At 41.1% G+C, this 23,725-nt stretch overlaps 1 protein-coding gene across 1 annotated transcript in view; it reads left to right on the forward strand.

The window, feature by feature from the left end:
* Positions 1 to 521: 521 nt before the first annotated feature.
* JMY (junction mediating and regulatory protein, p53 cofactor) overlaps positions 522 to 23,725 on the forward strand; it is a 107,655-nt gene continuing 84,451 nt past the window's right edge. Inside the window, exon 1 of the mRNA XM_023545580.2 lies at positions 522 to 2,149. Coding sequence (XP_023401348.2) covers positions 1,109 to 2,149 — 1,041 coding nt within the window. The 5' untranslated portion in view covers positions 522 to 1,108. The remainder of the gene's footprint in view (positions 2,150 to 23,725) is intronic.

Raw genomic sequence — 23,725 nt, forward strand, 5'->3', positions numbered from 1 at the left:
GGACACGAATGAATTTTGTTTTGAAGTTCTACTGGGTTGTCTTCAGACACCTTCCTTTCTTATCTTAAATTGTGTCTCAAGGGTGTTACAGGAGAATTCAACCGTCTGAGGGAACCCAATAAAGTTCAGGACACAGTTCCCATCATGTCACAGGGTACTTCTGAATATAGGAGTTACCCATCCCGACTCCCTCAGCGAGGGGAGGCAAATTTACATTTTAGGGTCGTTTTGAATGCCTGGAGTTTGAAAAGTCTCAGTTCCTCAGCACTTGTTCCTCTTTCCCCGTGGCTCGGAGGCCATCTGTCCCAGAGGACACACCTGCCACTCACCACCTTCAGAAACAGGAGGCCGTCCGTGGCTGGCTCCGCACCTCGACGAAGCTGCGCAGAATCGGGGAGTCGGGAGCGCGGCCGCTCGCGGGAGCGGGCTGGGGACGCCTAGGGGCGGCCCTGGGCGCTGCGCGCGCCGCCGCCGCCGCGTCACCAGCGTGCTGCACGTGCCCGTGTTTACGTCCCTCGTGGAGCCGCCGACGTCAGCAGCCGAATGGCAACATTGTGGCGATGCTGAGGTGCAGAGTTTAGGAGACGCGTCAGTCCGTCGGGCCGGGTCTGAGCGGTCGGAAAAAGCCGGAGGAGAAGGAGGGGCCGGGGAGATCGGCCCCGGGGAGCGGCGGAGACGCGAACACTGCCGGCCCCGACCGCTGACCGGCCTGCCGGGCCCCCAGGACCCACGCCTCACCTCCAGCGCGCCGCAGACGCAGCCCCGCGGCCTGGCTCGGGGCTCGCCGGGCGCAGCCGCGCGGGGGGCGGCTGGGGCTGGCGCGAGGCGCTACCGCTCCGCGGGGCTTGTAAACAGATCCGGCCGCACGTGACCATGTGAACTACCTGCTCCGGGGACACGTATTGTCTTTCCCGCGAGCCGCGCCACAAAGGAGAGCGGCGGGTCTGAGCGCAGAGGGACGGGCAGCGAGCGGGAAGAGCCAGCCGGCGCGTTAAGATGGCTGAAGGCGCCCGGCGAGGGTGAGCGGGGGGCGCGGCGCAGCCAGCCGGTGAGTCTTTGGGCAGTAGGGCCGGCGGCGTCTCCCCCGCGGTCCGGCGCCGGAGCCACCATGTCGTTCGCGCTGGAGGAGACGCTCGAGTCGGACTGGGTGGCCGTGCGGCCCCATGTGTTCGACGAGCGCGAGAAGCACAAGTTCGTCTTCATTGTGGCCTGGAACGAGATTGAGGGCAAGTTTGCCATAACCTGCCACAACCGGACGGCCCAGAGGCAAAGGAGCGGCTCCCGGGAGCAGGCGGGGGCGCGAGGGGATCCCGAGGCCGGGAGCTCCGCATCCGATGGGCCCCGCGGTCCAGGCAGCCCGGTGGGCAAGGGCCGGCCCGAGGCTGCCGCCTCTGCCACTCTGGGGAGGAGCCCTGGGCCCCGGAGGATCCCTGCTCGTGCGGAGGGCGGCTCTCCGAGGAGCGCGCGCAGCCTTCGGGGGGATCCACTGCTGCGGAGTCCAGCCAGCAAAGGGGCGGAGAGTCCTCTCAGGAGCCCAGTGAAAGCCAAGTCCAGCCCGGTCCGGAGGGGATCTGAAGCCAGAGATGTGGCGGGGACCGCCACTGCGGCAGCCCCTGCGGCGCCCGGCGAGGCCTCCGTGTCCTCGGTGCGGGTGGTAAGTGACTCCGGGGCGGCCTCCGAAGAGATCGAGGTGCTGGAAATAGTGAAGGAGGACGAGGCGGCCTTGGCGCCCCTGGCGCTCTCGGACGCGGGGCAGCAGTCGCCCGCCGCCGAGCTGGAGTCCCCCGCCGAGGAGTGCAGCTGGGCCGGGCTCTTCTCCTTCCAGGATTTGCGCGCCGTGCACCAGCAGCTCTGCTCGGTGAACTCTCAGCTGGAGCCGTGCCTGCCGGTGTTCCCCGAGGAGCCCTCGGGCATGTGGACGGTGTTGTTCGGGGGCGCCCCAGAGATGACGGAGCAGGAGATTGACGCTCTGTGTTACCAGCTCCAAGTCTACCTGGGCCACGGCCTGGACACCTGCGGCTGGAAAATCCTCTCCCAAGTACTCTTCACGGAAACTGACGACCCCGAGGAGTATTACGAAAGCCTCAGCGAGCTGCGACAGAAGGGCTACGAAGAAGTGCTTCAGCGGGCCAGGAAGCGCATCCAGGAGGTAAGCATCTAGGCTGGGCTCCAGTCACTGGTTTTGGTTACTCGCTACCGAAGGCTGGAGTCTGGGGTGTGCGCATTTGGGATGCTTGTTTTTCTGAGCAAGGGAGAGGGAAGAACTCGAATTTACCTTCCGCTTCCTGCCCTTCGGTGGGAAAACCGTGGCTTTTCCTTAATTGGGTCTGTGAAGGATCTTTGATAAGCCTCTAGATTCCTCTCCCCCTCCCAGTTTATCCAGTAGGTTCTGTGTAATAAACCGTCTTTGTTTACTACTCAGTACTTGTAATAAGGTTAAAGCTACTAAGAAATAAGATGTCTGTAAACAAATCAACATTTTTCCTTGTCCTTGAAGATCTTCCCAGCAATAACCGCCCAGATATCAACCTTCTTGCCTGGTGTCATGTTTTATTTACTCAAAACAGCTTGTCTTATGGAGTAGAGTTGATATATTTTTTATTCTCTGTGTGTAGCCTGGCAACTTAGGCAAATTTTAGGTTTATTTCTCTAAATAAAATGGCTTGTACAAATGAGAAAGCACCAAATGACAATTGGATACAAATGGATTTTTAAAGGTTTTATACATACTTTAAAAATATCTCCAATCTTTACAGATGGCTCAGATTTTACTCTTGTTTTAGAGGGAGAAGAGGTCCTGGGCGGGAATGTTTATTGTACTTTTGTAATTACTGTAAGAGTTATGAGAGTGCAAAAGCTTTGAACAATTTGCTTATCTAAGCCTTAAAATAACAGGGAATAATGGGAAAAAGGTGTGAACCGGTATGTAAAGCGCTTCACAGTGTTTAAGACACGCATAATATGCATGATATGAGGCGGTGCCTACTTACCAGCTTCTGCTGAAGAAACTTTCCGAAAAAGTCTCTTAAAATATACTTAGTTTCCCCCAAGGGATACTGACAGGTATGTCAAAGCTATGTATTGTTTTAGTATCAGCACATATTGAATTTGGAGTTGGGATGGGGAATGCGCCTTTCTGTGGTGTTTGTTATTCCTGAGGTTATGTTGTCAGTTATTAACTTTGCTTATGTATGTGTAATACCTGAGTCGTGCACTTAGGCCAGGAATCTGAATGGTTTCTTCATAGAACGTTACATATGTTTCTTTGCTAGTCTTGCGTATTTAGGAAATAATTCTTTCTCACATATCCCACAGGGCTTTCTTACAACTTCCTGAATCTAGAATTTCACTCCTTTTTAGTACACTTAATGCCAAACATCAGCGACCATAACACAATCAGTGTTCCAGGGATCTGTTTTTATTTCTCATTTTATCTTCTCACTTCTGGAGTTTGTGTTCTGTCTCAAATTCTTTTTGGAAGGAAGTGAGAGAAATCTTAAATAATCATATACTCTTTAGTCTTTGTTAATATTGACCTGTATTTCTTTTAAACTGCAAGAACCAAATATTTTTCTCTAACTTGATTTACATGTCTATATAATTTTTCTTCCTAACTTTCTATTCATATTTTCATTCTTAAATGATGTAGGCCTGTTTGATTGTAACTGTATTGATACTCAGAAAAAGTAAATGTGTCTGGTTTGTTTTTAATAAAAATTGGGTAAAAAAACAAAGGCTGCCAAAAAATATAGTTAATTACAGTTTTCCAGAACTCTTTAATAGGAAGGCTACATTCTTTAAGAAGAATGTCTTTTTCTGAATAAAGGTTATATTGACCATATCGTTTATAGGAAACATTTATATTTTTTAATGTAATAGGGAAAACATTTAAATTTTTAAAGAGTGTTTTGTGTGTTGGGAAACAACTAAAATGAAATTTATTATAAATTCATTTAACATTAAGTATATAAGCCTGTGGTGCTTCTTTCTGTTTACTTGAACAGTATTTGAAAAATAGCTGTTGAGGACAACAAATATGTTCGTTTCTAATGCCAACCCCGATTTCTACTGGAGAGTTATGTTGAGAGAAATTCTGAGGCCCAGTGAGGGGAAAGGGCGGTGTGATTGATTAGTGATGTCTGCCATGGCATGATAGTAGGAGTGCATAGTACACAAGCCATGTATTTGTGTTTTCTAGCTGCTTAAATTCATTGCTATTTTAACAGTTCTCAGTAATTTTTTAAGTAAAGCCTTTATAGACGTTGTGTCATCTTTGTATTATTAATTCCATTGAGTTTAGTCATCCCATTGAATTCAATGTTGTCTTTTATTCCCTATTTTCAAATTGACTTAGCCTCTGGAATTGGTCAGAGGTTTTAACCTAAGTATATCTGGTAAGTTAAACACATTCTTGGGTGTGTGTAATTAGAAAATTTAGCATTTGGTCATGTTTTTCCTTCTTTAATTTCTGTGAATTTATTTTTTGATTCTTTTTCCTATAGTATTCCTTTTCCAACCCATTTAAAGATTTTGGCTTAAAGGCTACTACACCTGTTCAAAATAGTCAGTAAATTGTCGAAAGAAAGTTTTTTTTTTTAAATAGAACAGACAGTACAACTACATTGTAACTTCTCAAGGTCACTGGCCTTAACAATGTCTTGGAATTCTCTTTGCCACCTCTAGTTCAGGGCCACACATTTTGTGAGCACTCTTAATAGTGGATAAAGGACACCAGAGTTTTTAAGTATTATAAGAATTTTAAGTGTTCTTTTAATGCAAGGCTATGAGTAAATAAAATTTTTATAATTTGGTAAATGCAAATTTCTCAAGAAACCTTGCTGCTTAAAGACTGGGAGAAAAGTATGTTAAACTACAAATAATTCCCTGAATAAGGGGTCTTTATCTGGAGCTGATGAATTCCCTATAAGTTGAGGTGGGGGACGTGGATGGGCTTTAATGGGGTACCTGAAGTAGCATGCGCAGTTTTCTGTGCATGGATGAGTGTGCATTTTTGGAGAGAAAGGTCCTTAGCTTTTATCAAACTCTTTAAGGTGTTGGTCAAAAAGAGGTTAAAGCCACAATTCTGAAGTATCTGTTTTGTAAGCTTAGAGCACACCTGTATTGGAGTTTAATTTTTTGGATACCCTTATAATTTAATATGGGAGCATAAGAAGTACTCTCATATCTTTGGTGAGATCTCGAAGAATTAAATCTTAGGTTTTCTGCTAAAAGTTTTTGCTAATGATTAGGATGTTCGGTCAACTGATTGGAAATAATAGTTTGTGAAGAATTACAGTTTTTTCAGTACTAATGAGAAATTATTTTTAGATGACAGGAGTTATAAGATTGTATGCTATTTAGGGCTTTAGTCTTCAAGTGAAACTTGAACTTTGTTACATGGTAGGTTTGTCTAGGACTTTTTTTTACGTGGATTTACCATAGGAAGTTCCGTTTATACAGCACTCAATCCCTGAATGAATGGAAGTGCCACCAGGGCCTTTTGGACTGGTTTCAGCAGTAGTCCCGGTTGTTGGTCAGAGCTAAGGAGAGTATTTATAGTGTGTATGCGTAGGTGGCCCACCCTGTGGCTTACCTTTAATGACCTGGATATTGTAAGTAAAGGTTTCTGTAACAGGGACAGCTATTTTTGAAATGATTAATTGTGGTGCTCTAGATAGTAAACCTTAGTTATGATAGTAGTCTTGATTAAGATCTAGGAATTGGTGTTCACCTTGGAATCATCACGTTCAAAAATGTGTTCAATTTTAACTTCTCTCCAGTTGATTCTAACTTCTTTCCGATTGAAACCACTGTTTGAGAGTAGGATGTGTTTTCAAAAGTAGCTTTGTAAGACATGTAGTGGAGCCTACTTAGCGTTTGATGTTACCAAGACCTGGGTTGGACTCATCCTTTGTAACTGTGACCTGCTTAGTTACTTAACCTATTTAAAATAGGGAAAATACTTAAAGGATATGTTAAAATTTAAGTAAGAATTATGAATAAGTGCCTAACAAAGTGTCTGCCACTTACAAAGGAGGCTTCCAGTAAGTATTATTTTCTCTTCTTCGTATAATACGGATTCTCCAGGGTTTTCAACACAGCACATTCAGGGATCATAATAGTACTTCTTGGCACCACTTAGGTTGACCTGATGGTACCCAACAACAACAGGTATTGGACACCTCACATTACCTGTTTCCTTTTGTCCCTCCCCATTATCTGTCTTTTGATATAGATGGTGTTTTATACCTATTTTACTGAAGCAGAAGTTGAGGCTTAAAGAGGTTACATGGTTTTGGCCAAGATGAAACAGTTTAGGAGGTGACCAAACTCATTCAACCCCAGATTTGCCTTAACCCATATTTGTGCCTGTTCTGCCACGCCTTATGGCCTATTGGGTTTCTTGATCCTATAGGCCTGCATCCTTCGCCTGAAGCCATTAGAAAGGATCTTTGTCTCCACTCATGATGATGGGACAGTGGAAATGTTTTCAAATTTCAGTCAGTTCACTAATGACTTTTAAATCAAGATGACTTTCATTTTATTTCAAATTGATAATGATAGGCACAGTGGGGGGGGGCAGAGTCCATATGTTGTATTTTAGAAGAAAAAGATTGTATAGTTTAGCAAGGGGTGCAAGGAGAGGTTTATGTTAGCTCAGAATCCCAAGCACTGTCTTTCTTTGTATTTAAAATGATTCAGCTATACACAGCTCTTGATGTGTGAAGTTCTTTAACAGGTAGGGCAAGGAGCTCTATTTGTTTACTACCCCCCCCATCATGACCTTCTTATTTTTCCTCAAAAGCTAAGATTAGTTATAAAACTCCAAAAGCCCACTAAAACCCCAATTATGTATATATATGTATGTATATATATATTTTTTTATATATATTAGCAAAATGACAGAATTTTTAGGAGCCGTAGGATGTCGATCTTTTCATTGGGCTAGTGAGCTGTGATCCGTGATTAGGTATAATAAGTAGTAGAAGCAGGCTCCAGGAAGGACAAATTGTGGCTGCAATGGAGAGAGCTGTTCTCCCTGGCAATTGTTGAATGCGGTGACTGAAAGCATTGAGAGACAGGAGCTATAGTCTTAGGATGTAGGGGTGTGTCAACATTGTAGCTTGATGCTCAGCCTAATTATTATATGCTCCCGCAACAGTAGTGCTTTTTAACTGTTATTTGTAAAGCACAGCTAAGGAATAATGAGGCTAAGTGAATTTTATGAAATTTTTTAAGGTTGCATTAAGAGGCTTGAAAGCTGGAAGCTGTTAAAATAATGAGTTAGATTCTAGTCATTTTTTTAAATTATGTGCCCAAATAAAAGGAGCTCTGGTGGTGCAGTGGTTAAAGTGATCAACTGCCAACTGGAAGGTCAGCTGTTCCACGGGAGAAAGATGTGGTAGGCAGTCTGCTTCCATAGAAATTTACAGCCTTGGAAACCCTGTGGGGTTACTCTGAGTCAGAATCGACTCAATGGCATTGAGTTTTTTGTTTCAGTCCCCAAGTAAGCTTTAGGCCGTTTTTCATATTGATGAAAGAAAAAAAAAAAAGATGTTAATAGTAAGATGATTGCATGCTTCTGCGTTAATGCTTCTATAAAGCAAAAACATGGAGGCTGGTGACAGAATGTCAGACTTCCTGATAAATAATTTATAGGGTGGTTTCTCTGCTTGCTGTTTAACATCACGTGATGCACAGTCCACCAGATATTTCACAGACATGAAATCTGGGCACATTTCCTTGTTAAAGCAAGGCTAACGTAGACACTTCAGTGATGTGATTCCAAGGTGGAGTGTGTGTGTGTGTGTTTGTGTAGGAGGGGAGAGAGTGAGTGGGATGTTTGCTCCTCAAATACATCAGTTGCTGTATTCGAAGTATCCCCCTCTACTCCCCAAAGCCTCACATGTAACTTTAGTCGGTCACTTGTCTCCATTGCTGCTTTATTTGACCTTTCATTGACTAGAAAATGTTGGAAGTGAAGCCTGAAAGCCTTCGGTGGCCGTCTATTGATGGTTGAATGTATGTGTTCTTATTTTTTGTAATGGGATGTTCCTCTGGCGCTTTTCACTCTCGGTAGACTGCAGTCTGCTTCTTTTGAATCTGTCCGGTTCTCTCAGTTGATAGGAGAAAAATTAGTAAGTGGCAGGAATAAGAGACAGGGATAGTGAAAACTAAACAATAGTTCTTAGTACTGTTTGGTTTTTGGTACAGGTGATGAAATTCATTCGATTTTTCATGCTTCTTGTAAGGGAATGTCAGTATCAAGAAGCCTTAACAGAGTGTATCTGAGTTAGTTATTGAAACTGTATAGGGGCAAAGAAGGACGTATTCAGCAAAAAGCGAAAATATTTGAGGTTTTTTTTTTCTAAATGTGGAGAATTGCCGCTTTATGCTTGTCCTTGAATTTTAAATTATGTATGATTATTATTATATACAGCAGACTCTTTTCAGACTGTAGTGAAGGTTTTTAAAATTTTGCTTTTTAAAAAAGGCCTGATGAGCTAGACATTTCAGAGGAGAAAGGTCTTTAGGGTAAATGCGTGAAGTTCCTTTAAAGATTCGGGGTTTTTTGGTAACTTTAAGGTTTGAGGATGGTGGCTCTGAGCTAAATTAGTTCATTCCACAAATATTACTTCATTCAAGTAATATAGACACTAGGAGAATATACTGATGCATAGGAAATAGTCATTTTTCTCAGGAAGAAATTTTAAATAAAATTAGTTACCAGGTCTTCTATCTGCCTGCTAGATATTAGTTAAGAAAGCGTGCTTGTATAGAAGCATCCCACTGCACTATGTCTTTAATTAATGCTTAGTGGAAAGAAAAATTACTGAACATGGCTCAGGAAAATCTGTTTTTTATCTTGATTCTGAAACTAGTTACTTGACCTTAGGCTGTCACTTAATCTCTTCGGACCTTAGTTTCCATCTTGGAAAATGAGGTTAGTTTAGGTAATTTCTAAGGACCTAGGGTAGTTTACTGCAGGCACAGTGTGTCAAGGATTAGAACGTGAGCCAGTTGTGTTACGTGCTTATATCCAGGATTAGGTCTCTTTGCAGTAGAATGACTGTCCAAGTCATAGTACTTCTAATGTTGCTAGAGTTTTTAGGATTTTTAAGAGGGACCTAATTCATTTTTGGGTGCAGAGGGTATTAGAATAGGGCAGAAGTAGTATGTCTTCCTCTTTTGTGTATTTTTTTGTCCTTGTTTTGTTCATTATTTTCCCCATAATTTTTAGCATTAAAACTGCTTTTCTCATCTGTTTTGGATTTCATTGAACTTACACTTGCAAAAACTTCCTTTTTAATTAGCCCATAACATTAAATAGTGACGCTTGTACTCCCCTTCTGTTCATGACTATACTAAATAATTACTTTCCTAAATTTTCCATAACATTAAATAGTGACGCTTGTACTCCTTTTCTGTTCATGACTATACTAAATAATTACTTTCCTAAATTTTCCTGGCTAGGCCAGAAAGGGGGGTGAGGAGGGCAGTTAAGGATGTTATTAATTTCTCTTGCTTTATTTTTAGCTTGGAATACTGCCTCTCTTTTTCTGTTATAGTTAGATAATGTGAATTCTGGTATCGGGGGTGCTAAATGAAAATGAAAAGGTTATAAAAAGTAGTGAGTCCAAGAAGGGTTAAGAGAGAAAGGGTATGAGAACAGACTTTAGAGTTGCAACCTAACTTTAGGCAAGTTACTGAGCCTCTGCTTCTGGTTCTTAAAACTGGTGTAATACTTATACCTGTATCAGAAGGTTGTTAGCTCGTTACCCTCAAGTCCATTCCAACTTATAGCAACCCTGTAGGTCAGGGTAGAACTGTCCTATAGGGTTTTCAAGGAGCAGCTGGTGGATTCGAACTGCCGACCTCTTGGTTAGCAGCCTGAGCCGTGTGCCACCAGGGCTCCAAAAACCCATTGCTGTTGAGTCAGTTCCAACACATAGCAACCCTATAGTTCAGAGTAGAACTGCCCAGTAGGGTTTCCAAGAAGCAGCTGGTGGACTCAAACTGCTGACCTTTTGGTTAGCAGCTGAGCTCTTAAACCACTGTGCCACCAGGGTTTTAAGGTTGTTAGGAAGACTGAAAAAGAATGTGTGTAAAGTGCCTAGGATGGTGCCTGGTACATTTAAAAACAAAACAAAACAAAAACAAACCCACTGACATTGAGTCAACTCCAACTCATAGCAACCCTGTAGGACAGGGTGGAACTGCCCCACAGGGTTTCCAAGGAGCACCTGGTGGATTCGAACTGCTGACCTTTTGGTTAGCAGTCGAACTCTTAACCACTACACCACCAGGATTTCCACCTGGTACATAGTCACTCTCAATAAACATCAGCCGTTACTGTCATCATAATTCTTCCGCCACTTCTTGCTGAAGCAACTCGTATTGAGTGACAGCTAAGTTCCTTCCAGACCCAAACCTGCTTCTACTACTTAACTAGGTCGGTTTTAACCGAAGCTGGTGCCATGCAGGTAAAATATTTCCGAACTCAAACAGTGTCAAAACAGCAAGAGAAAGGTGACAAGGTCTTAAGCCTCTTATTGTGTCCTCAACGGAGCTGCTAACCCTTGTTGCTGCTTCAGGTGCACATCCTTTTTTTGGTCGACTTTACAGGGCAGGAGGTAGTCCTTTTGGTACAGTTGGTCACAATTTTAATTCCAGTATTTTTAAAAGTCTGCTTTCCAGATAACTCTTTTCCACTTTTCTTGCAATTTTTTTTCCTCTCCACCCTGATCACAATTGATTTGCATATATTCCCATTGAAATACCTGTAAAAGAGAAAGGTAAGCAATAGCCTCAAAAGCCATTAAAAATATCTGTAAGTCTCCTTCATCAGTGATTTACTAAGTAGTAGATCACATTCCAGGAGCTAGATATACTGTGGAAAACAAAACCGCCCCATCCCTTAAGCTTCACTACAGATTCCACTCATCCATTTATTCTTTCTAATTAAAATTAAGCTTGCTTTTATTCTTTTCTTTAGTACTGGAATTTCTGACCAGTATTTCAATACAACATTTTGCAAGAGAAAGTATTCTAATATTTTTCATTGCATTTGTATGTGTTTACCTCTGTTTTGGGTAGCCAGTCTTACAGATTTGTGTCAGTAGAAGTTCAGCCACCTTTGAAAATATTGTCTTTGTGGGAAGCAACAACCAACTTAAATGTGCCTTTAGAATACAGCAGGTTTGATCATGGAGAACTGCTTATAATTAACTTTTCTTTGCATCTTATAAAAAGTAGGTATTTGCATATGCTGATTTTTTTTTTTCTTAAAGTTAATTTATTTGACAATTTGCATTCATGCTTGGTTGGGAAGGAGTGGAAAATTATTGTGGTAGGTTTAAAACAACTTTAACCTAAGAAACAGGTTAAATCTTTTGCTTTTTTATTATGTAGGTATAGTATTGGTGTTTCTCATAGAGAATGTCAAGTACTTTGGGGGTGGTTAACATGTAGATTTTGCTTCATCTTACCCTGAATTGTATACATAAATATAGATAAGCTGACTAACTGAATCCAAGTCTCATAATGTTTATTTTGCAAAGCCATTATTGAAAACTTTGTGCCAAGCTAAAAAGCCTCCTTTTTCAGTCTTTATCAAAGGAACAGCACTACTATTGCAAATGTTATTTCTGGAGATAATCCTAAACTCTTTTTCTGGCTTTATGACTTGAAAACTGTAGCAAGGCTGTCATACTTGGAAAGTGCAACGGAATGATTGGTAGAGGGAGGAGCATAGCGCATCGCTCTTGTGCCACAGGTCAGCATTTTCAGAGATACAGTTTCTGGGCTGGAGGTATAGTTTCTGGGTTTTCACAAGTTGTTGATTTTTATCAGTTTCCTATTTAATATACAAATAGATTGTTTTCAAAACTGGTTTTTTATATCTGTGTATGTTTGTGTAAGGAGCCCCAGAGATGCAGTGGTTAAGTGGTCAGCTGCAAACTGAAAGGTTGGGAGTGTGAACCCACCCAGCGGCTCTGTGGGAGAAAAGGCCTGGTGACCTACTTCTGTAAAGATTACAGCCTAGGAAGCCCAATGAAACAGTTCTACCCTGTCCTATAGAGTCGCTATGAGTCGGAATCGGCTTGACAGTGTGTGTGCATGTGTACCTAGGGTCTTAAGGTATTTATTAAGTGAAATTTTATGCTCCTTCTGCCCTGTGATCATCCCTCACTTCAGAGTTCTATCTAGTCCTGACCTGCAGTCCTGCCTTTCTTCAGTTTGGTTCATCTACCCAGAACGCATCCTCCGTCTGCCACCCCTGACTTGCTTACCTGTGGTTTTCGACTATGCAGAGGCATTCAGCTCTGTGGATCATAACAAATTATGGATAACATTATGAAGAATGGGAATTCTAGAACACTTAATTTTGCTCGTACGGAACCTGCACATAGACCAGGAAGCAGTCATTCATACAGAACAAGGGGGTAATACTGCATGGTTTAAAGTCAGAAAAGGTGTGCGTCAAAGTTGTATCCTTTGACCATACTTACTCGATCTGTATGCCAAACAAGTAATCTTAGGAGCTGGACTATATGAAGAAGGACAGGGCATCAGGACTGGAGGGAGACTCATTAACAACCTACGATATGCAGATGACACAACCTTGGTTGCTGAAAGCAAAGAGGACTTGAAGTACTTACTGATGAAGATCAAAGACTATAGCCTTCAGTATGGATTACATCTCAACATAAAACAAAAATCCTCACCACTGGACCAGTGACCAACATCATGATAAATGGAGAAAATACTGAAGTTGTCAAGGATTTTGTTTTATTTGGATCCACGGTCAGTGCCCATAGAAGCATCAGTCAAGAAATCAAATGAGGCTGGTTAGTATGGCGAGAAGTGAGAGGGGCTGGTGTAGGAGTTTGCTCTTTCCAGGGACTTCTGAACAAAAGGGTTAGACTAGTCCTTAACCTGAAATGTGATCAGAATCTCGAAAATCCCAGGGGCTGTTGGTCCCCGGTTCAAGCTGTGTTAGTCGACAGGGCTATTTACATTTCAGGACAGGTCGGTATAGACCCTTCAAGTGGGCAGCTTGTGCCAGGAGGGGTGGTACAAGAAGCGAAACAAGCTCTTAAAAACATTGGTGAAATTCGAAAAGCTGCAGGCTGTGACTACACTGATGTGGTAAAAACTACTGTGTTGCTGGCTCACGTAATGACTTCAGTGCTGTCAATGCAATCTACAAGCAGTATTTCAAGAGTAGTAAAAAAAAAAAAAAAAAAAATTTTTTTTTCCCCTACTGGAACTACTTACGGAGTTGCTGCTTTGCCCAAATGAAGCCGTGTTGAAATTGAAGCAGTAGCTGTCCAAGGACCACTCTCATCAGCGTGACTGTAAATGGGTCAAGTGTTGTTTAGTCTGGAATTTTCATAATATTTTTAAATAAACATCTTAATTTTTACAATTGATGTTCAAAGTGTAAGTTTGACTAAAATATCTGAAGATCATTATGACAATTCTTTGTAACGGGGAAAATGAACGTGATGAATCCAGTTTCCGATGTTATAATTTACATTTATGCACACATCACTGACTGGAAGAAGGTTCACTCATTACAAATAAATAAAAGTGAAGGGAAACAACATGTGTTCTGAGTTGTGAGGATGGGGCAGGACCGGGCTTTGTTTCATTCTGTGTACATAGGGTCACTATGAGTCAGAACTAACTAGATGGCACTTAACAAACAACACAACTACTCAGAACACATCCTCCATCTGTCATCCTTGCCTTGGGTTGTGGTTCTGTCTGGAGTTGTTGTTACGTGCCGTCTAGTCAATTCCAACTCATAGCGACCCTGTGTACACAGAATGAAACACTGCCCAGTCCTGCCCCATCCTCACAGTCATCGCTATGCTTGAGACCATTGTTGCAGCCACTGTGTCAATCCGTCTTATTGAGGGTCTTCTTTTTCTCTGACCCGCTACTTTACCAAGCGTCATGTCCTTCTCCATGGACTGATCCTTCCTGATAACATGTCCAAAGTATGTGAGACACAGTCTCACCATCCTTGCTTCTAAGGAGCATTCTGGCAGTACTACTTTCAGGACATATTCGTACGTTCTTCTGGCAGTCCATGGTGTATTCGGTATTCTTTGCCAAAACCATAATTCAAAGCTATCATTTTTTTTTTTTCAATCTTCCTTATTCATTTTCTAACTTTTGCATGCATTTGAGGAGATTGAAAATACCATGGCTTGGGTCAGGCATACCTTGGTCCACAAAGTGACATCTTTGCTCTTAAACACATTAAAGAGGTCTTTTGTAGCAGATTTGCCCAATGACATATGCTGTTTTATTTCTTGACTGCTGCTTCCATGGGCATTGATTGTGGATCCAAGTAAAATGAAATCCTTCTCATTTATCATGATGTTGCTGATTGGTCCAGTTGTGAGGATTTTTGTTTTCTTATGATGTGTAATCCATACTAAAGGCAATAGTCTTTGATCTTCATCGGTAAGTGCTTTAAGGCCTCTTCACTTTTAGCAAGCAGTTTGTGTCAGCTGCATATCATAGATTGTTAATGAGTCTTCCTCCAATCCTGATGTCATATTCTTCACGTAGTCCAGCTTTTCAGATTTGCTCAGCATACAGATTGAATAAGTATGGTGAAAGGATACAACCCTGACGCACACCTTTCCTGATTTTAAACCATGCGGTATCTCCTTTTTCAGTTTGAACACTGCCTCTTGGTCTATGTACAGGTTCCTCATGAGCACAATTAAGTGTCCTGGAATTCCCAGTCTTTGCAATGTTATTCATAATTTGTTATGATCCACACAGTCGAATGCCTTTACATAGCCAATAAAATGCAAGTAAACATCTTTCTAGTATTCTTTGCTTTCAGCCACGATCTATCTGACATCAGCAATGATATCCCTCATTAAACATCGTCTTCTGAATTTGGCTTGAATTTCTGGCAGTTCCCTATCGATTTGCTGGTGCAGCTGTTTTTCAGTGCTCTTCAGCAAAATTTTACTTGCATATGATACTAATGATGTTGTTCGATAATTTCTACATTCTGTTGGATCACTTTTCTTTGGAATGGGCACAAATACGGATCTGTCTTCCAGATTTCTTGGCATAGGTGAGTGAGCGCTTCCAGCGTTGCATCCATCCATTTGTTAAAACATCTCAGTTGGTTTTCCATTAGTTGCTGGAGCCGTGTTTTTCACCAGTACTTTCAGTGCGGCTTGGATTTCTTCCTTTAGTACCATTGGTCCTTGATTATATGCTACCTCCTGAATTGGTTGAATGTCAACCAGTTCTTTTTGATAATGGCGACTCTCCATATTCCTTCCATCTTCTTTTAATGTTTCTTTCATCGTTCAATATTTTGTCCATAGATTCCTTCAGTATTGCACCTTGCGGCTTGAATTTTTTCTTCAGTTCTTTCAGCTTGAGAAATGCTGAGCGTGTGCTATCCTTTTAGTTTTCTATCTCCAGGTCTTTGCACATTTCATTATATTGCACTTTGTCTTCTCTAGCCACCCTTTGAAATCTTCTGTTCCGCTCTTTTACTTATCATTTCTTCCATTTGCTTTAGCTAATCTACATTCAAGAGCAAGTTACAGAGTCTCTCCTGATGTCCGTTTTGGCCTTTTCTTTCTTGTCTTTTTAATGACCTTTTTCTTTATTCATGTATGATGTCCTTGATGTAACCCCACACTTCTTCTGGTCTTCATTTATTAGTGTTCAGTGTGTCAAATCTGTTCTTGAAATGGTCTCTAAATTCAGGTCAGATGTGCTCAAGGTCGTACTTTGGCTCTTGTGAGTTGTTTTAATTTTCTTCAGCTTCAACTTGAACTTGCATATGAGCAGCTGATGCTCTGTTCCCTAGTTGTCCCCTGGCCTTTTTCTGACTGATGATGCTGAATTTCTCCACAGGCTTTTTCCACAGATGTAGTCGATTTGGTTCCTGTGTATTCCATCTGGGGAGGTCTACATGTATAGTCATAGTTTGTGTTGTTGAAAAAAGGTATTTCCAATCAATAGGTTGTTGGTCTTGCAAAATTCTATCATGTGATCTCCTTCATGGTGTCTCTCATCCAGGTCATATTTTCTAACTACTGATCCTTCTTCTTTGTTTCCAACTTGGCCATTCCAATCACCAGTAATTACCAAAGCATCTTGATTGAATATTTGATCAGTTTCAGACTGCAGAATCAATAGAGAAAAACAAATTTCTTAAAATTACATGAGAGATGTGGTTTTTTTTTTTTTGAACAATCAAAAGTCTTTACTTTCCAGGCCCCTTGTTCCCTGGTGATCCCTCCTTTCGTGTGAATCCTGCTATGATCATCTCTGTGTTGTGTTGATTGTACTTGAGCCCTTCTTCTGAAATCATTCTTTGCAGTCATGTTGTATTCTCATTCAGATCCATTTACATTCTGACTCGGTTTGTGTCAATCAGTGAATCTTACTTCCCTCTCAAATTTAACAAACCTGCATCTTCTACATCTTAAATTCAGGCCTTCTTCTGTACCCCAAACATCCTTAATCCTAAATAATCAAACTCTCTTTCCACTTTTTTTTTTTTTGCATTACTTATGGCACCTTGCCCATTTAGCAGTTCATAACCTGCAGATGTCCACAGCTGAGTTTATTTATTCCCCTCACTTTGTCAGTTTTTGTTTAGCAAAATAGAAAATTAGATTATGATAATGTAATGGATTAGTGATTACATTCTTTTACCAGTTGGATTCTTCTATCATGGATTATAGGAAATGATTTAGACTGAAAAATCTAATGTTTAGTAAATGGCATGTTTTGAAAAGGAGCTTGAAAATGCATTACCTTTACTTTTAAGATTATTTTCAAATACTTAGATTAAGACAGATTGATCAGTTACAACTATAATAGCTTTTAAGGTAATCTAATGTTGGAAAAACATGAAACTTTATAGTAAAGAAAACAAATTAATAAATTAGCAGTGTTAGGTGAGATGCCTTGGGCTTCTCTGCAAGCGTTTTCTTTTAGTTGCTGCCTAATAGCTCTGGAAAGCACTGTTTGAGGATAAAAGGAATGTGAGAAATAAGATACCCAAAAAACCCGCGGCTGTCTAGTCGATTCTGACTCATAGCTACCCTATAGAACAGAGTGGAACTGCTGCCTAGGGTTTCCAGGGGTGTAAATCTTGACAGAAGCAGACTGTCACATCTTTTTCCTGAGGAACAGCTGGTGGGTTTGAACCACCAACCTTCTGGTTGGCAGCTGAACGCATTTACCAGTGTGCCACCAGGGCTTCTAAAAATAGGACGTAAGTATGTTAATGTTTGAATACAATAATTTCCTATCTTTTCAGTTGTTAAACATATTTGTATGGAGTGATTTAATTAATTTATATTGATCTAATTAATAAGCATATAGTGATTTGATGTTTCTGTGTTGGCAGAAAACAGTTTCTAAACTGTTTGGTGCGTTACATTTAATTCAGTGTTCCTGAAAGAAGAACTCGAAGAAGCCAAGTGTCTGAAGTTGCGTTAGTGTTGAATCAAGGCATTCGATCACTTGTAAATTACCTGAGGGAACTTCACTATTGAGATGTTGCTACCATTTTTGTTTCTTTCATTCTTGAACTATTTTTTTATTCCTGAAACTTGGTAGAAAATAATTACATCAAGAAGAATTATTTCATTTTCAAGTAGAATAAAAGAGGGCTTCTATGGATGTGTATTTCTTACAAGGAGAGAATTATTATCTTCAAAACTATAAACGGATAGAGCTTATTATTCATTGTAAGGACTATCTTGTTGTTTTTATTGCAGTATTTCTTCTCCTATCCTTCCTTAATCTGGTTATTCTGTTTCTGGTATGCGGCTCCTTGGAGTGGTAAGCCATGGTGGAGGTGACCACCTTTGCTACCAGTTGGAATTGATGTCTGGGACCTGAGAAGAGTGCTATGATTAGAAATTGATCATGGCAGCCAGTTTCAACGGAAGCTTAAAATGGACGATTCTTAGCCCGTGGTAGGGTCATTATGAGTCGGAATCAACTTGACAGCAGTAGGTTTCGTTTTTCTTTTGGTAAATAATGGGTGGGTGGGCATAGGAAGAGAAACATGTACCATTCTCAGAGTTTTGCCTCATTTTTGGGAAAAAGTTGTACAGTTTTCAGTATTTTAGGGAAAAGGGTAATTTTGGAGATTTCCTTTTTTGATCTGTAAGTTAGAATACCTTTGGGGTGGGGAATGGGGAAGGAATGAAATATAAAACTTCCTTTCTAAAAAATGTATATGTAATTACTTGATGGAGCCCTGGCGGCTAAGTGGTTAAGAGCTCAGCTGCTAATAAAAAGGTCATCAGTTTGAATTCACCATCTGCTCCTTGGAAACCCTGTGAAGCAATTCTGCCGTTTCCGGTAGGGTCGCTATGAGTTGGAATCGACTCGATGGAAACGGGCTTGATTTTTTTTTTTTGTATTTACTTGATAGAAGGCAGTTCAAAAAGGTGTATGTGAAATGCAGTTCTTCATCCCTCCCTTCCACCCCCCTATCTACAGGTTCTCCTTCCCAGAGGCAAGCAACCATAGAGTTTATCCTTCAGATACAGTCATATATACAAACATATATTACCTTTCACTTCCTCAAGTATTAGATTACCTTCCCCTTCCCCCCCGCCTTCCCCTTCTCTAAAACCTAAATGGTAGCATACTATATAAAAACCCGGTACTGCCGAGTGGATTCCAGCTCATAGCAACCCTGTAGGACAGAGTAGAACTGCTCCATAGGGTTTCCAAGGCTGTAACCTTACATGAGTGAGCAGGCCATCACATCTTTCTCCCATGGGGCAACTGGTGGGTTCAAACTGCAGACCTTTCAGTTAGCAGCCAAGTACTTAACTACTGCGCCATCAGGGCTCCTAGCATACTGTATACACGTGATTTTTTTCATCTTAATAGGCTATGTTCCTTTTAATAGCTACATTGTACTCCATTGAATGAATATGTTTTGATATGTAAGGTTGTTCTGGTCTTTTGCTGTTGCTGTTAAAATGACATATCTTTGGCCACATGTGCAAGTATATCTGCAGGATAAATTTCTGTAAGGGGAATTGCAGGGTCAGAGGGGAAGTATATTTTGTTTAAATTGCTTTCTGTAGAGGATATACCAATTTACACTCCCTCCAAAGATGTATGTAGTGTGGAAGGCTTCCTTTTGTTTCTATACCCTCTTCAATACGAAGTATATTTTCAGATCTTTTAGTCTTTTCAGTAAAAAAAAAATTAATTTGTAATGTATTTTACATTTCTTTTATGAGTAGATCTTTATTTATTTAGGCATCATTTCTGTGAACCCATTCTATTCTTTACTTATTTTTGACTTGGTTGTTTCCCTAAGGAAATTAGCCCTTTGAATTATGTGTTGAAACTGTCTTTCCCTTTATCATTTGTTTCTTGATTTTATTTTTTATGTAGCAAGTTTAAAATTTTGCAGTGTAATTTATTCACCTTTTTTTTTTTTTCCTTCCTAAATGGTTTCTGGATTTTGAGCCATGCTTTAAAAGTTCTCCATAATGAGATTATTTAAAGCAAATAATAACAAACCTCCCTTGTTTCTTCCAGTTGTTTCATAAGTTTTTTATTAGGTTGGGATCCAACTTACTTTTCCCTGAAGAAATGACAGTTATCTCAACACGTTCATTCAGTGATTTGTATTCATCATTTAGTACATTTTTATATGTCTAAACTCTGTACTGCTTCATTGTACTTTCTACTTACATGTTTATATCAGTATTTAAGGTATTTATAATATCTAGTAAGGCATGGAGCTCTGGTGGTGCTGTGGTTAAGAGCTCAGCTGCTAACCAAAAGGTCAGTGTTTGAACCCACCAGCTGCCCCTTGGAAACTCAATGGGCAGCTCTACCCTGTCCTATGGAGTTGCTATGAGTCGCAATCAACTCGATGGCAGCAGGTTTGATTTTTGGTTTAGTAAGGCCATTGCCCTTCTTTACAATTACTCTTCTTTAAAAATTTTTTTTTGGCTATTTTGTCCCCTTATTTTTCTGTGTGAACTTTAAAATCAGCTTTTTCTTCACCACGTAAACATGCCCAGAAGATTTTCTTTCTTTTTTTTTGGAGAACTGGTATCTTTATAATTAGTCTCTCATTTGTTTACATCACCTTTTGGTACTTGTTAGCATTTTCTGTACATGGATATTATGGATTTAAATTTACTCCTGGATATTTTTTTGTTTTTGTTATAAATGGAATCATTACTGGTGGCTGTTTATATTTACTATAAAAGGGCTGTTGATTTTTACACATAAGCTATAACAACTTATTAAATGTTCCCATTTCTATTACACTTTTTCAATTATCTTTGATTCCTGATTGCCACTTTTTAAATAGGTGAAGTTCTATCATGAGAACGAGAATATCTTTATGGACAGTTTGTTATTTTTCTGCGGGCATAAGAGGCCAAATTATGATTTTAAAAAGTACTAAGCATGGCATCAGCATGAAGAGAGTTAATTTGATGATTTTAATGACCATTGACTTAAAACATCTGTCGTCATTGGGTGGCCCATATGCTGATTCCATAGCCACTACTCAAGACAAGCGCAGGCACAGTTTGTCACTCTGTACCTGACTTTTAAGGAGCCTTGGTGGTGCAACAGTTAAGCACTCTGCTGCTGACTGAAAGATTGGCAGTCCAAATGCACGTAGCCATTCTGTGGGAGGAAGACCTGGTGATCTCTCATAAAGATTGTTGTTGTTGTGTTGTTAGATGCCATCAAGACGCTTCTGACTCATAGTGACCCTGTGTACAACAAAAAGAAACACTGCCCAGTCGTGAGCCATCCTCACAATCATTATGCTTGAGCCCATTGTTGGAGCCACTGTGTTAATCCATCTCGTTGAGGGTCTTCCTCTTTTTCGCTGACCCTCTACTGTACCAAGCATCATGTCCATCTCCAGGGACTGATCCCTCCTGATAACATGTCTAAAGTATGTGATACACAGTCTCGCCATCCTTGCTTCTAAGGAGCATTCTGGTTTTACTTCTTCCAAGACAGATTTGTTCGTTCTTTTGGCAGTCCATGGTATAGTCAGCATTCTTGTCCAACACCATGATTCAAAGGCATCAGTTCTGCTTCAGCCTTCTTTACTCCTTGTCCAGCTTTCGCATGCATATGAGGCAATTGAAAAATACCATGGCTTGGGTCAGGCGCACCTTAGTCCTCAAAGTGACATCTTTGCCTTTTAACACTTTGAAGAGGCCTGTTGCAGCACATTTGCCCTATGCGATGTGTTGTTTGATTTCTTGACTGCTGCTTCAATGGACGCTGACTGTGGATTCAAGTAAAATGAAATCCTTGACAACTTCAGTCCTTTCTCCGTTTATCATAATGTTGCTTATTGGTCCAGTTGTGAGGATTTTTGTTTTCTTTTTGTCGAGATGTAACCCATACTGAAGACTAATGTAGTCTTTGATCTTCATCCTTAAGTGCTTCAAGTCCTCTTCAATTTTAGGAAGCAAGGTTGTGTCATCTGTATATCACAGGATGGTCATGAGTCTTCCTCCAATCCTGATGCCCCATTCTTCATATAGTACAGCTTCTTGAATTATTTGCATTTGGCATAAAAATTAAATAAGTATGGTGAAAGGATACAACTTTGATGCCCACCTTTCCTGACTTTATCCATGTAAACCACACAATATCCCTTTGTTCTGTTCAAATGACCGCTTCTTGACCTATGTACAGATTCCTCATGAGCATAGCTAAGTGTTCTGGAGTTCTCATTTTCACAATGAAACCGTGGTGGCATAGTGGTCAAGTGCTATGGCTGCTAACCGAAGGGTTGGCAGTTCGAATCTGCCAGGTGCTCCTTGGAAACTCTGTGGGACAGTTCTACTCTGTCCTGTAGGGTCACTATGAGTCGGAATTGACTCAATGGCACCGGGTTTTAGGTTATCCATAATTTGTTATGATCCACACAGTCCAGTGCTTTTGCATAGTCAATAAAACACGGGCAAACATCTTTCTGATATTCTCCACTTTCAGCCAACATCCATCTGACATCAGCAGTGATATCCCTCGTTCCACATCCTCTTTTGAATCTGGCTTGAATTTCTGGCAGTTCCCTGTGGATGTACTGCTGCAACCACTTTTGAATGATCTTCAGCAAAATTTTACTTGTGTGTGATAGTAATGATATTGCTTGATAATTTCTGTATTCTGTTGGATCACCCTTATTTTGTAATGGGCACAAGTATGGATCTCTTCAGTTGGTCGGCCAGGTAGCCATCTTCCAAATATCTTGGCATAGACAAGTGAGCACTTCCAGCGTTGTGTCCATTTGTTGAAACATCTCATTTGGTATTCAGTCAGTTCCTGGAGCCTTGTTTTTCGCCAGTGCCTTCAGTGCAACTTGGACTTCTTCCTTCAGTACCATCGGTTCTTGATCATATACCACCTCCTGAAATGGTTGAATGTCAACCAGTTTTTTCTGATGCAGCGACTCTCTGTATTTCTTTCATCCTGTTTTGTTGCTTTCTGCATTGTTTAATATTTTCCCCGTGGAATCCTTCAGTACTGCAACTTGAGGCTTGAATTTTTTCGGCTTGAGGAGTGGTGAGTGTGTGTTCTTCTCTTTTGGTTTTCTAACTCCAGGTCTTTACACGTCATTTTTTTTTAACTTTTATTAAGCTTCAAGTGAACGTTTACAAATCCAATCAGTCTGTCATATATAAGTTTACATCCATCTTACTCCGTATTCCCACTTGCTCTCCCCCTATTGAGTCAGCCCTTTCAGTCTCTCCTTTCGTGACAATTTTGCCAGCTTCCCTCTCTCTCTATCCTCCCATCCCCCCTCCAGACAAGAGTTGCCAACACACTCTGAAGTGTCCACCTGATTTAATTAGCTCACTCTTCATCAGCATCTCTCTCCCACCCGCTGACCAGTCCCTTTCATGTCTGATGAGTTGTCTTCGGGGATGGTTCCTGTCCTGTGCCAACAGAAGGTCTGGGGAGCATGGCCGCCGGGATTCCTCTAGTCTCAGTCAGACCATTAAGTTTGGTCTTTTTTATGAGAATTTGGGGTCTGCATCCCACTGATCTCCTGTTCCCTCAGGAGTTCTCTGTTGTGCTCCCTGTCAGGGCAGTCATCGATTGTGGCTGGGCACCAACTAGTTCTTCTGGTCTCAGGATGATGTAGGTCTCTGGTTCTTGTGGCCCTTTCTGTCTCTTGGGCTCTTAGTTGTCGTGTGACCTTGGTGTTCTTCATTTTCCTTTGCTCCAGGTGGGTTGAGACCAATTGATGCATCTTAGATGGCCGCTTGTTAGCATTTAAGACCCCAGACGCCACATTTCAAAGTGGGATGCAGAATGTTTTCATAATAGAATTATTTTGCCCATTGACTTAGAAGTCCCCGCAAACCATGTTCCCCAGACCCCCACCCCTGCTCCGCTGACCTTTGAAGCATTCATTTTATCCCGGAAACTTCTTTGCTTTTGGTCCAATCCAATTGAGCTGACCTTCCATGTATTGGGTGTTGTCTTTCCCTTCACCCAAAGCAGTTCTTATCTACTGATTAATCAATAAAAACCCTCTCCCTCCCTCCCTCCCTCCCCCCTTCGTAACCACAAAGGTATGCGTTCTTCTCAGTTTTTACTATTTCTCAAGATCTTATAATAGTGGTCTTATACAATATTTGTACACATGTCGTTTTAATACTTTACTTTGTCTTCTTTAGCC

This window comes from Loxodonta africana, chromosome 2 (genome assembly GCF_030014295.1).
Source record: "Loxodonta africana isolate mLoxAfr1 chromosome 2, mLoxAfr1.hap2, whole genome shotgun sequence".
NCBI classification, from domain to species: domain Eukaryota; kingdom Metazoa; phylum Chordata; class Mammalia; order Proboscidea; family Elephantidae; genus Loxodonta; species Loxodonta africana.